General features: G+C 39.8%; 1 protein-coding gene across 10 annotated transcripts in view; it reads left to right on the top strand.

Moving 5' to 3' along the window:
* Window positions 1–387: 387 nt before the first annotated feature.
* Window positions 388–14,643, top strand: part of Fn1 (fibronectin 1) — a 64,501-nt gene continuing 50,245 nt past the window's right edge. For 8 of the 10 annotated variants that reach the window (XM_046439560.2, XM_046439556.2, XM_046439559.2 and 5 more), the window contains exons 1-10: window positions 391–794; window positions 1,761–1,889; window positions 2,760–2,897; window positions 4,226–4,357; window positions 5,449–5,586; window positions 7,870–8,028; window positions 9,897–10,088; window positions 11,014–11,193; window positions 11,764–11,940; window positions 13,115–13,267. In XM_046439560.2, the coding sequence (XP_046295516.1) occupies window positions 647–794; window positions 1,761–1,889; window positions 2,760–2,897; window positions 4,226–4,357; window positions 5,449–5,586; window positions 7,870–8,028; window positions 9,897–10,088; window positions 11,014–11,193; window positions 11,764–11,940; window positions 13,115–13,267 (1,546 nt within the window). In that variant the 5' untranslated portion in view covers window positions 391–646. Of the gene's footprint in view, window positions 795–1,760; window positions 1,890–2,759; window positions 2,898–4,225; window positions 4,358–5,448; window positions 5,587–7,869; window positions 8,029–9,896; window positions 10,089–11,013; window positions 11,194–11,763; window positions 11,941–13,114; window positions 13,268–14,643 lie in introns of all 10 variants that reach the window. The other 2 variants (XM_046439557.2, XM_046439551.1) reach the window with 2 other exon arrangements.

Genomic DNA, 14,643 nt, shown 5'->3' with positions numbered 1-14,643 from the left:
AAAAGAAAGAAAAGGGAAGAGGGGGCAGCCTTGCAAGCCGGTCGCTTACCCCAACTCCAGCCCCTCCCTCTCCTCCCAGTCTACTCCTTTACAGTCACTTCCCATCCCTCCCCCCGATCGCCCCAAAAGTTTGACGACCGCAAAGGAAACCAAAATTAAAAAGTTCTCTTGCCCCAGTCCTGGCGGGCGATCAGCATCTCTTTTGTTCGGGGCGAACCCACAGTCCCCCGTGACGTCACCAGGAGCCCGGGCCAATCGTTGCGCGGTCGGCCGCCGCGGCGGCGGCAGAGGCGGCGGTGGGAGGGCGTGGGGAGAGCGGCAGAGCCCTCCTCTCCTGCGCCCCGGGCCTCGCAGGGGGCGGAGGGGACCGTCCCATATAAGCCGGGACGTCCCGGGCTCTGTCGCTCGCGCTGTACAGGGGGAGGAGGAGGAACCCCTGGCGCGAGCGGTGGAGAAGGGACCTGCAGCTACAACTTCTCCCGCCCTGTCCACCTCTTCTGTCCTTCCACGGGTTCCCTTCCCCATCCTCTGGCCCCCACCGTCTTACAAGCGTTGGGAAGGAATTTTCCCGCAGGTTGCGAAGGGAACCCAACTTGTTGCCCACTTGCCTTCTGGTGAGGACGGCTTCCCCCCACACCCACTCAAGATGCTCAGGGGTCCTGGGCCCCGGCTGCTGCTGCTGGCGGTCCTGTGCCTGGGGACAGCGGTGCCCTCCACTGGGGCCTCGAAGAGCAAGAGGCAGGCTCAGCAAATCGTGCAACCCCAATCCCCCGTGACTGTCGCTCAAAGTAAGCGTAAGTACTGACCGCGGGCTGAAAACAGGCGGTCGCCAGGATGGCACCTTAACGCTAAGTAAAGTTGTGGCTGAAGTTTTGCGCGCGTGCGTGCGTGTGTGTGTGTGTGTGTGTGTGTTAGTGTGAGTGCGCGCTTTTTTGAGAGAAACCAGCTGTGGACACAAAAGGCTCTTGGTTTGAGCAAGAGGGTTCTGGGGGCCTTAAGAGGAGATAATGCATTGGAGGACAGGGGCTCTGCAGTGTCCTCCACTGTTGTAATCAATTCTACACGTCCATAGTGACCTTCTATGAATTAATCAAAACTTGCTTTTAAAGAGAAAGATCATGTGTGCCTATCAATTTTCCATCTGCTCCTTATTTTCTTTGTTACTAAATAACTTGTTAAATATTTTCCAAGTGGAGGTGAGAAGATAATAACTTGTTTCTTACTAACTTGAAAGATCCGTAATTGGTTCAGATTGCTCTGAGGCCCCTTGGGATTCTTCACCAAGAAGAGATTGGAATTCCTCTTCCAGTTTTTCAAAGACACACCCTCCCTTTGCCTTAGGGAAAGGAAACTTTAAAGTTGCCTTTCTTGACTTCTTTTTCCAAAAGGATATTGAAGTTCCTTGCATATTTCAAAATGTTAATTTCAATTATCCACCTTTTAGAATTGTTCCATTTCTTTGATGTAGACCCTTGGCCAGATGGAAATGACATTGCATAACATTTTAGCTAAGTTAAAAGAAAAATAAATTCAAATATCCACCTATACAAATTGTGGTTAACTCCTTGAATAACTAGTTTCTACGTCTATATTTTAGTAGAATATTATTTTTAATTATCCTGGCATTCTGGTGATTAAGTTCTTTTTCTGTTTGGTGCCCAGACTTATTAATTTGATTGTGTGTAAAGAAAAAAAAAATCCATAATTTGAACAAAAGGAGGAATGGAAGTTTAATGACTTTTTCCTTCAATTATTTACAGCTGGTTGTTTTGACAATGGAAAACACTATCAGATAAACCAACAGTGGGAGCGCACCTACCTAGGCAATGCCTTGGTCTGTACCTGTTATGGAGGGAGTCGAGGTTTCAACTGCGAGAGCAAACCTGAGCGTAAGTGTTTTGTGGGGAGCGGGGATGTCACTAGAGTCTTTTAATAAATGAGTGAGTCTTGGTACTCAAATTTAGCACCATTTTTCTAATAGAATTGCCTATTATTTCTTCTTTCTAAGCTGGTTATGTGGGCTTTTCATATTCCACTTTTACCTTTAAACAATATATTCCAAATTTGTTTCCAGAGTCGTCTTTTTCTTTTACTCTCCCAAAGTTTTTAATGAGAAAAATGAAAGATTCTGTGAGTCCTCCTTCAAAACAAAACAAAACAAAACTTATAAAAGTTTATTAGAAAGTAATCTGAGATCTTGAACTATAAGATTATGGGCCAGAAAACACTTTAGGGTACTATATTGTAAAGTGATTTGTCAGCTGTGGTTCAATGCAAAACCACTAACCACTTCAAAGTGTTCATACCTTCAGAGCATTGATGTATTTCTTGTAAATTATAGCAATGCCTTCAGAGAAGCACCAATGAGGCTCAAATGGAAATACTTAGTAGAATTAACAAGGGTCAATGCCTAGAGGGAGGTGGGGGTCTTCAAACTGATTTTTATATGGCCCTGATTCCGAGATTGGAATCTGAATCCCTTTCTTCAGTCTAGCCTGTTGTAAGCTACTACTCTGTATGAATTTTTTTTTCCCCTGAGAATTCTTTCTGATAGAAATATTTACAGAAAATTTGAGAACTTGTCAGTGGTCAAAAACTGTGACCTTTTTTGTGCCAAGGGTAGAGTCTGTAACTCTGCACTTCATTTTAAAACTTGCAGTAGCTGTTCAAACAGAAAAGCGCATTTTCCTCTGGATGGATTAGTGGGGCAGAAAGGCTTGCACATATGTTAGGCTCACACCGGCTTCTTCTCTCCTCAGCTGAAGAGACTTGTTTTGACAAGTATACTGGGAACACTTACCGAGTGGGTGACACTTATGAGCGCCCTAAAGATTCCATGATCTGGGATTGTACCTGCATCGGGGCTGGGAGAGGGAGAATAAGCTGCACAATTGCAAGTAAGGAAGACGTTCTGTAAAATGATGATAAACTGTCATAAATGTGAATTTCTCTGTTAATGTCACTGTTATTCTCTGTTACCCATGATGGACTATTCTTCCCTTTGGGATTTGCCCCTGGTGACCAGGTGCTTTTGTGTGGCCACCCAACTGGTTCTGTGCTTCTAGAAGATGGTTCTAAGCACTGGTGGAAAGAGTATTTAATGTGTATGAATTTATAAGTGTGTATTTATGTCCCTGTGTGCGTGTGTGTATATACATGGTTAATCAAACTGCTCTCTTGAGTTCCATTTCAGTAGGATGTGCTTAGGGGAGTCAGTATTTTAAATTACCTGGGCATCTTCAAGCCCAGTGATTGGAAAGATGTTCATGAAGAGTGAGTCAGTCATAGCTTATCTGCTTTTCTTGTTTGCAATGCAGAGACCTCTTGCATATCAGAAATGGTCTGGTTTATTTGTGACCGATAGGTTAATCCAGGAAGCAGATCTCTGAGATAGTAATTCCCAGAGATAATACGAAATGATTAACCCAGTAGCATGCCCAAGGAATACTGGGGACTGGGCTGATTCTCATCAGCTCTAGTGAAGCTAAGGCAATCATTCTAGTATGATTCATTGAGTTACCAGTATTTTCTATTAATAGGATTTTTAAATCATTTATATTAAAGTTTCCATCCAAAAGAACAAATTAGCTTCTTGTGAATAAACAAAATCAACTTTCCCCACGCTTAAGCTAGACAGATCATAGGCAGATCTCAAGATCAGTGGTCTACAGTGTTTACTATCTAGTGAACAATTTAGCCTTTGGATTTGCTATTGGATTTAATATCCTAGAGAAGCATCAGGATTCCCACACTTTATATGCATGTATCCATTTGCTTTCCACCAAAATTACATACCTATCCTAGGGTAAATTATAGGCTTTCTATACACCTGCAAATGGGAATGCTCCACCAAATGTGGCCTTTGCATTGAGTGGTCTCAGGCTCAACTAGTTGTGCATGGGTGGAGGCCAAGCCTCCCCACTTTTCTTTTCTGTTAGGATCCAATTTTCTGTGATCTCTCTGGGGAATCAGGATTTATCGCCTTTTCTTTGATATTCAGATTTCTCTGTGGTTTCCTTTGAACTTTAGGCACAAAGACATTTAATTGAATTGATCCAGAATGACCAGCTCTGTTAACTTTTCTGTGTCTCTAGTAGGACACAGAAACTGTTCTCTGTGTCTCACTTTAGATTATATAAGTGCCTGTTCTAGGTAGAACACAAGACTTTTTTCCTCCTTAATTCTCTGTCCCACTCTATCAACCCTTGCCTTCTTTCTTAAACAGACCGCTGCCACGAAGGGGGTCAGTCCTACAAGATCGGTGACACCTGGAGGAGACCTCATGAGACTGGTGGTTACATGTTGGAGTGTGTGTGTCTTGGCAACGGGAAAGGAGAGTGGACCTGCAAGCCTATAGGTGTGTGGCTTTTGCGGATTAATAGGGGCACCAAGCAGAGCTATAATGTTGAGTCGAACCCAAATCACATGTACATGAACTGGAAATCTGAATTCCAATTTCAAAAATAGTGAAATGGGAATTTTATTTTAACTAATGAAATGTTACATGATCTGCAATCTTCTTAAGGAAATCAGATTATAGAGTACTAACCATATACAGAAGTCTTCATTTTGTTTCAAAATCACAAGATAGAGTTGAAAGATTTAGGATGAAGGCCCTTCTTTTGTTAATAAAGGACTATAGCTCTATGGGGCTTAGTGGTGCAGTGCTTGCCTAGCATGTATGAGGCCCTGGATTCGGTCCCCAGCACTGCAAAATCAAATCAAAACAAAAACAAAAACAAAAAAACCAAAATATACATTTGATCTCAGATCCACCTTGGTTAAGATATAAATTATTCAAAAGAAAAAAAAATGACACTTTTGTCACATTTCATTGAAATGCACTGGACTGGAACGTACAATGGCATGTGCTGTTTGTTGCACATTGGCAATTTATTTTCACAATAAAAATTTGTGAGCTTTTCTTAGTCTCAATCCTCACCTGAACTCATATATATAAGTCCAAAAGTTTTTTGGTTCCCTTTGCTTATTGTTCTCTAATTTGGGGGTTTTTATGTTGTTTTTACAGAAATCCAAATTTGAAAGAGGTCTTTTGTTGTCTTATTCAGGCCATTCATAATTCATAATTAAGTTTGGAATTTTCCCACAGACTAGATACATACATACTTTTCACACCAAGCGCTGGTGGGAAGCTTGAGACTGGCTGAAAATGTGCAGTCCATGTGCTAATCATTAGTAGAAGAGAAGCTCTTCCTGCCAGTTTGACTGGAGCTTCTTTTGCTTTGGCTGCTTACTCTGTGCTTAGGTTCAGGGCGTGCCTTTCTTTCCGAAGAGAGTGCCACTTAAAAAAATGTGGCTGGATTTTTTTGCTAACACACTACACTTTAAATTACAGGGAGACTGTACAATTCAAAATAACCTTCTCTCTCTCTCTCTCTCTCTCTCTCTCTCTCTCTCTCTCTCTCTGTCTCCCAAATTGTTCTACAGCTGAGAAATGTTTTGATAATGCTGCTGGGACTTCCTATGTTGTTGGGGAAACCTGGGAAAAGCCCTATCAAGGCTGGATGATGGTGGATTGTACTTGCCTGGGAGAAGGCAGCGGACGCATCACTTGCACCTCTAGAAGTATGTGTTAGGTCTTTGTGTTGACGATGAGGCCAGCTACTGTTTTCTGGAATTCCTAGAGAGAATTATAATATGACGTCTCTTAGAACACATCCAATACAATAACAACCCTGCAGAGTTTAGGATGTCAGGAAAAGTTCTATAGCCACTGTGTTCTGTATCTGAGAAGACTAAATAAGTAGAAAACAACAATCTTTGTTCAAGAGGTCTTATGCTATGACTACTAAGAAAAAAATCTTCATATTTATTCAGATGCTAAATGTGTCATAGATTTAAAGATTAGTTCTATGCATGATCTAAATTGTCACTGAGATGTTTTTCAAGTATCTCAAAAAGAGCAAAAAGATTATTAAAAATAGCACACCAATATATCTTTTGGCATGGGATGCATTTGACATGGAAATGAACCAAGCTCCAAAGGTTTAGGTTTCCTTTTAGGTTTAAAAGATTTATGAGCAAAATTGGTGAAAATAAAAAGTATTTATCCCATAGGTTAAAGTTGTCAACTCTGGCATCAAAGATAGTGTCTCTTACCCAACTTCTTAGTGCTATTGAAAATTTGGCCTTGGGAATCTTTAATGATCCTTTTTAAATTGTTTGAAATATAAATTGTTGCCATTGTTTTCAGGGCCCCTTTTGTAGAATTTCAAACTAACAGCAGCTATATAATATGTTGATGCAAAACAGCCATTAACTATTGATGATATAGATTATAACTGAATTTAAAATCAAATCTAAATATCTTGCACCTATTTTACTAATTTAGCTTAAAACAATTATCTTAAAAGACTCCTTCAAATTCAAATTCTTTGCTAACAACAACAACAACAACAAAAATAAGTCATATAAAATGACAATGATTCTGACCAAATATTTCTCAGAAACTTACTAGTTCATTAGATTTTTTGTACTTAAAATGTTCTGATTCTCAGTCTTTAAGGCCATTGTGGCAATATTTTAGCTTAAGACAAATTCAAAATCTAACTCAAATTCTTATCTATTATTTAAAACTTTTCTAATAGGAAGTTGGCAAAAGTTTCTTAAAGATTATTTATTCCATGAGATTTCATAAGTACATACTTTGTAGAAGGTGGTAGAAGAAGGCGGTAAATATAAATTGAACATTAGCCAAGCTTTCTGAGAGCACTTAGTAGGTCAGGGAGATGAGAAAGGATTATATGTACTTACCACCTACATAACCCAATGTTAGGAGTTTGACCCCAAGATACTGAAAACAGAATTGTGGGGGTCAGGGAATGACTTTTGATTGGGGTTTGGAGGAAAGTTCTAACCAGCAATACCTTTGTTCAACCTCCATTCTCTTGGCAGATCCCATGGTGGATTTGTGTGTGCCTACACCAGCTATCTAATTATTATTTTTTCCAACCCAACAGTTGTAGTAGTATCTGATTCACAAACAGATCCTCTATATTCACATTGTAGCATATGGATGAAGCTGGATTATAATTTAAAAGATCTATCTGCCAGATAACTAAGCACATAGACTAATGGTAATTTAGTTACCAATTACTATTTTACATGAATAATCCCACTTTTCCTTTAGAGTGGTAATAGTGAACAATTCAAAAGAGGTTATTTAGTTAGTGAATTTTAAATAGGTATTTGGGGGGAGAGTAAGAGAGCATTTTAGTCATAGATTGTTCCTCTGCTGAATATTTTTACATAACAATAGCCTGAGAAGGAAAAATACAGAATAGTACAATACCTGAGAATGATATAATACAATATCTGAGAATGATTTTGGTTAAAAGAACAGCGTGAAAGCTATTTTAAAAGATTAATGCTGCCAGGGGGTGGTGGCACACGTCTGTAATCCCAGCGTCTCAGGAGGCTGAGGAAGAAGGATCTTCAGTTCAAAGCCTGCCTCAGCAAAAGTGAGGTGCTAAGCAACTCAGTGAGACCCTGTCTCTAAATAAAGTACAAAATAGGGCTGGGATGTGGCTAAGTGGCAGAGTGTTCCTGAGTTCAATCCTGGATACTCCCCATGCCCCCCCCGCCCCCCAAAAAATTAATAGAATATGATGAACAAGTTTTGGCAAACAGAAAGGTGGAATTAGGTGGAACAACATAGCTCTACTTATCCACTTAGCAAATGCAGTCTCTTATTGTAGAAATTTAATATCTACAGCACCAGAGCTGAATATAAACCTTACAGAAATGTGGGCTACCAAACGTTAAACTGTATTCCTTTGTTAGGTTCGAATTGATCCCTTGCCAATCTCGATCTGATTTATGTACTTACATGCTTCTTTTCTGAAACAGACAGATGCAACGATCAGGACACAAGGTCATCCTATAAAATTGGAGATACCTGGAGCAAGAAGGATAATCGAGGAAACCTGCTGCAGTGCATCTGCACAGGCAACGGCAGAGGGGAGTGGAAGTGCGAAAGGCACACATCTCTGCAGGCCACGTCCTCTGGTGAGACACAGGATGACTAGGGCCAAGAATGGGGAAGTGGCTCAAGAAATATTTCTGCAAACCCACCTTTCCCTTGACATGCCATTTGAGGATTTGCAGAGTTTCAACTAATAAGCTGAGATCATTTACAGATTATTAGTTGTTAAAAACTTTTTTTACTAACAGGCTTTAAATTTTGGAGGAAAATTAAGATGAAGTGAAAACAGACCTTAGTGGGGGGAAATATCATATTTAAAAACATGATAGGAGGTAGGGTGTAGCTCAGGAGCAGAGTGCATGTTTTAGCCTTGTAGAGGCCCCGGGTGCAATTCCCAGCAGGAAAACAACTAACAATAATAATAACTTTAATATTTTTAAAAAGAAATTTTAGTAACTTCTGGTATGAGGAAATATTTTTTTGCATCACAGATGTTTTGTAAGAGTCTGAAGAAAGAAATATAGTTATCAAGGGTGTACCCTTGCTCTGCTATTATTCTCGGTACATTTTTGTTAATGTGCCAGCATTGTTACTTAGCTTCTTAGCTATCAGTCTTTTAGCTAAAAATATTAATGGATTGGATTTTTTCCTTTTGATGAGGTTTTATTTTGATCTAACACTTATAAAAATGAGCAAAACAAGACTTGATGGTATCTTTGAGTTATTTGGTTACCGTCAATAAAGTTGTTGCTGAACAGAAAAGCAAAAAAAAAAAAAAAAAACCAAAAAATAATCACAGTTGCCTACCAAAATAGAGTAAAGGAGTCATTGGAAATTAACTGGGGGTAAAGACTCATTGAATATTAACTATTTTTATTAATTACTAATTCTATGCTAAAAAGGTTTCCCTGTTCAAAACAGTTTGAGGAATACTGAGCTAAACAAAATAAAACCTGCTGCACAGATCCTTTATGTCCCTTTGCCTCCTGATTCTCAGTGTGGGGTGTACGAGACAGGGCCATCTTCCCAGTCTTTGACCTGGGCTCCTTTCTCTGTGAAGTATCTCTGGGCTCTAGTGTACGGAATTCAGTCTACCAGTCATTCTAGCCTCGGTTCTGACTCTGCTATGAACCCTGGCCTTCAGGAGAACATATTTCCCAAAGTTGCAAGAAAAAATAAGCACATTCTGTTGTGTTAATCCAGAAGGAAACTTGTCTAAGGAGGATTAATTAATTTTAGAAAAACAAATAACAAAAGCACAAGTAATCCTGTGGAAGAGCAAGATACAGAAAGTAAGGGCAGCTTGTAGGGAATCCAGTACGGCTGCCCAGGGTACCCACCAGTGAGTGCAGTTACAGGATGGCAAGAGGTCTGCTGTACAGTGGCAGAGGCCCCTAAAATCAGTGTCAGAAGAAACAATGCCCAAGTGCATGGACTTATGGTGGCTGCTAAGAGAGGAAGGGTGAGGCAGATCATGTAAGGTAAGGGGAATGCATGAGGAAAAGGTCAGCACGTGATTCTAGGTATACTGGGGATGAACAGCTCAGTGGTCTAAGGCATAGAGCAGAGAAGAAAGTGACCAGAAGTGAGGCTGGCAGGAAGTTAGCCAAATGCAGGATTGTGAAACTCATGGACTATGAGTTTCCTGGCCTGAGTATTTGTTTAAAGTATCTGCTCGGTGAAATGGCAGAATGATGTCTGTCATTTAAAAATATAATCCCAGTAGCACAGATGAACTGGAAGATGGAGACCATTTGATAAAGTTTTGTGGATAATTTCTTGGACTGAATGCAAAAGCTACAATGCAGAATGGAAAGGACATTTCTTTTCCAGACCAGTGACACGTGGAAGTCAGAGTGATCTCTGTGAGATCCTAAGGATTCTGACTCCAAGAATTCGTTCACTGTCTTCTCTTATCCAGTTTTGTGACTTTCATTTCTTGTGCCCCTAGGCTCTGGCTCCATCACAGATGTCCGGAAAGCCATTTACCAGCCCCCGACTCACCCCCAGCCTGTTCCCTATGGTCACTGTGTCACAGACAGTGGTGTGATCTACTCTGTGGGGATGCAATGGCTGAAGACACAAGGAAACAAGCAAATGCTTTGCACTTGCTTGGGCAATGGCATCAGCTGTCAGGAGACAGGTATGCATTATCATTTCAGAAAAACAGTTCAGGGGGCTGGGGTTGTGGCTCAGCAGTAGAGCACTCGCCTAGCATGTGTGAGGCCCTGGGTTCAATCCTCAGCACCACATAGAAATAAATAAAAGTATTGTGTCCAATTACAACTAAAAATTAAATATTAAAAAAAACAGTACAGATGACTTTGTTACTTATTTTTTGCAATACCTTCATTTACAAAATATGTAATGCAATAAAATGAGAAAAATCTTATAATCTTACTCCTCTGTGAAGACAATTGGGGTAACATTTCATGTGTTTTCTTCCAATGTTTTTTTTTTTTAATTTATGTATTTCCTTCCTATTGTGGGGCTCAAACTGCTATGCATTATCTTTATTTGCCCAAAATATTGTTATAAGAGGGTTGCTTTCAGAATAACTAAGCATCCAAATTTTATACTCTGCGTCTCAAATTTCATCAGCTTTGTGATGTAAACATCGTTCAGTAACCTAATGCATCTCTTCTGGGCTACAAATATGGCAACAACTATAGTAATAATAAATTGGTGCCCTTTTCAAAAGAAATTGCCTTAAAATAGCCTCAAGTGTTATTTCTTATGGCAAAGACATAGTCATACATATCCCCTCAGCATCTTTGAGCCACATCTTTAATTAACTTGTATAAATATAGCTTTATAAATAGAGAAACCAAGGCATGGTCGCAGAAGAGGTAACAAAGGATGTGAGCAGAGAACTCAGATCCTTGGTTCTATCCATAGCAGGCATGGTTTTCTTAATAATGCATTTTAACTTAAATTAACCAGATGATCATCCGTCCTCCCAGCTTTTTTCTTTGTGGGCAGAAGCTCAATCTCTCATTTAAGCTATAAATAAGCTGCCATTGGTGAGAGAGCTCTATTAACTGAAATTCTTTCTGTTATGCTAATAGCGGTAACCCAGACTTTTGGTGGCAATTCAAACGGGGAGCCGTGCGTCTTACCATTCGTCTACAATGGCAGGACTTTCTACTCCTGCACCACAGAAGGGCGACAGGATGGTCATCTTTGGTGCAGCACGACTTGGAATTATGAACAGGATCAGAAATACTCTTTCTGTACAGACCATACTGGTGAGTGTTCCAGGAGAAACCACAGAAGTGAGAAAAACCCATCTTATTTGCCAACAGTCTAACCATGAATTGTGAGGTTGCACCAGAACCATTGCTTTTGATCTTCTTCGACCAAAAGATATGGTGACTTAGCATCTGGGTATCTCCCCATGTTTCCCAGTGCTGCTTAGAGAAAAGCCCTCTAGGTCATTTATACTGATACATAGAGATTATGATATGATTAAAGATACATCTTGAAATCAGTAGATGATCCCACTGAGCTGAAAAATACTCTGGATGGCTATCTGAATGCCTTTCCTTATCTTCTGGTTAAAAGTATGTTTTATTCAAAGCTATTATTTATATTTTTTTCTGGGAAAATGAGTGACAATGGGATTTAACTCTGATTTGAAGGTGAAGGTGAATACACTAAGAAATTGAGTGTATTTAAATTATCAGACTTTTTTATTCTGAGAGACTGTTTGGGAATTAATGCAGAAATCTGGATCTCTCAGAACGACCCCGTAGTGATTCCCCTGTGTACCTGGGAAAGCTCAGTTGTAATCTCCTTTCTATTTGTGTGTTGGGCAGTTTTGGTTCAAACTCGAGGTGGAAATTCCAATGGTGCCTTGTGCCACTTCCCCTTCCTGTACAACAACCGCAATTACACCGATTGTACTTCTGAGGGCAGGAGAGACAACATGAAATGGTGCGGAACCACACAGAACTATGATGCTGACCAGAAGTTTGGATTCTGCCCCATGGCTGGTAAGAGGAAGCCCTCTGGGCTGCCCTTGTAGACAGCCATTCAGAGAGTAGAGACAGATGGGTGTCCTGTTTACTCCTACTTCACCCAATAAGACAATTTGGAGAAGAAAAATCTATGTGATATATGTGTATACATGTTACATCATATACATTCGAATTGAAAAAAATATGATTTATATAATTATCTGAATCCTTTTAAAATGTCATTGACGTGTTTTAATGTCCAAAATACACAAAGACAATTAAAAATGTTTTTTTTTAGAAATCTGAAAATATAAAGTTGCAAAGGTTTGACGTTTGTCAAGATCACACTTTGCTATGCTTGAGTCACTTAAAACAACTTGACTGCTGTAGTCACAGAGCTATAGTATTGACACGTGACTGTTTGGCTGGCATTAGCTCTAATGCTTATTAAATACCAAAGTGATAGAGACAAATCTGAAAATTTGTTTTCTGACAATAGGGAATTTTTTTTTAAATCTCCAGTTTATATGGAGAAAGGGGAACCAGTATCTTTTATTTGTTTTCAAATTTCAAGAGTTCCAAACTGTACATTTGATTTTTCTGGTTGTAGAACCAAGAACTTGTATACTCTGCAGCGTCAACCCATGAACAAGACTCAAGGAAACCACCCATGCATTTATTGCTTTCTTTGCAACAAAAGATCATATTGAGTTTAAAAGGAAAACTCACTTTTGCTTACAATTCAACACCCAAACACAGTTTTCCTTTGAACTAGAATAAACTGGAAATAGGAAAATTAAAAGCAGTACTCAATCCAGGCTTCTACCTAAAGCCTGGTAGATGAGTGAACGTTCAGGTATCACCTTAATTTAACAACCCCCACCAAGAGACCAAATTGTATTCCGTGCATGTATGAATATGGTATCATGAATCCCACTATTATATATATTTTAATACACCAACAATAATAAATTAAAAATTAAAAAAACAAGCGAACAAAAAACCACACTTTCCCTTTGGATGATGCTTCCTCTCTCCAGAGCTCAGAACACTCTGCCTCTGCCTTACAGCTGTAGGTATTTTTGAGGCACACAAGTCTTTCCAAGTGAGAATTCTTAGGAAGACTAGACTGGACTGATAATGGTGTTTGCACACCTGCCTTGACCCTGTGATTGTTTATCAAATGCATTGCTTCTCCATTTCAAAACAGCCCATGAGGAAATCTGCACAACCAACGAAGGAGTCATGTATCGCATTGGAGACCAGTGGGATAAGCAACATGATATGGGCCACATGATGAGATGCACGTGTATTGGGAATGGCCGTGGAGAATGGACATGTGTCGCCTACTCCAAACTCCGAGGTATATTGCCTTATTAACCAAAGCATTTGAGAGAACAAAGGGTACACAGAGAGACTTTAATGTGAAAACTTGTACTTTACCTATAGCAGAAGAAGAAGCCCCCAATGCCACTCCATTAGTCAGTCTGCTATGCTGAAGAAGTTCATTTTGGGGGGCAGCCAGTTAGGAAAAGCTGGTATGATGATTCTTTTCTTTTCTCAAAGAGATTTCCATTTATTACATTTGATGGGACATTATCACAGTGAAAAGATTTTAGGAAGATTTTGGAAAAACTTTATAGAAACCTATGATCTTTGTGATTTTTCCATTTTTACTATTTCTCTTTCTTTGTCTCAGTAGCAATGAGAAAAAGCACAGTAAAGTGGAATGTCTGTGAACATTTGCCCTGTAGCATTGAAGGACAGAGGAGGGGAAAATTGATTCTATTTTGTGGAGGGGATACCAGGGATTGAACTCAGGGTCACTCAACCACTGAGCCACATCCCCAGCCCTATTTTGTATTTTATTTAGAGACAGGTTCTCACTGACTTTCTTAACACCTCAATTTTGCTGAGGCTAGCTTTGAACTTGTGATCCTCCTGTCTCAGCCTCCTGAGCTTCTAGGATTATAGGTGTGCACCATGTACCCGGCCAAAAATTGATTCTCGAAAGAGGTACAATGGGTAATATCAGCTCAGAATAGAGGACATGCACCAACTCTCTAGACCTCCCCCAAGAAGATAAAACCCAGTAGAGTCAGACTGGGCTTGGGCCTGGCTCTAACTTTGAAATCAAAATGCCTGTGTGGTTCATGAACTGGTAAGATCTGGCACAGTAATTCTAAGGCTTTGAAGCATTCCAAGGATGGAAGAACTTAGGCTGAGCCAAAAGGGTAGCTTCAAAAGCAAGAACACATTTGATCCTCCGAGCTTTACATGATACCACAGCATTTGTGTCTAAAAGAGATTGAATTATTTCTACAAAGAACAAACACTGCCATTCTAAAATCAGACTCTTGTAGATTTGAATTTAAGAAGAATTTAAGAATACGTGGAGTGATTCATTTCCTTTGTTCAGATTACTTTCCCCGCTTTGAACCCAAAGATTCAATATGAGGAGGTGTTGATTCATTCAGACTTTCAGTTTTCCACTTCTTTGATTTGAAAAGTAATATTTGGGTAGAACTCTGAGCTAATAAATAGTCATAATAGTAGCTAGTGAGTAGATATTGGCTTGAGCTTATTCCTTTTGTGGTGTTGAATGGATACACAATCCAGGAATAATAGTAATTGCATATGATATGGCAGAGCCAAAAGGAGCCTTACTTACTTAGTATGGTGTGCAAACCAAGTCCTCCTTTTACAAATGCAGATGCTGAGACCCAAAGAAGCAAAGTG

Source organism: Marmota monax, unplaced genomic scaffold (genome assembly GCF_021218885.2).
Source record: "Marmota monax isolate L192 unplaced genomic scaffold, Marmota_monax_Labrador192_F-V1.1 WCK01_AAM20220418_F8-fsc00041, whole genome shotgun sequence".
Lineage (NCBI taxonomy): Eukaryota > Metazoa > Chordata > Mammalia > Rodentia > Sciuridae > Marmota > Marmota monax.
This window is presented reverse-complemented; position numbering and strand designations above follow the sequence as displayed.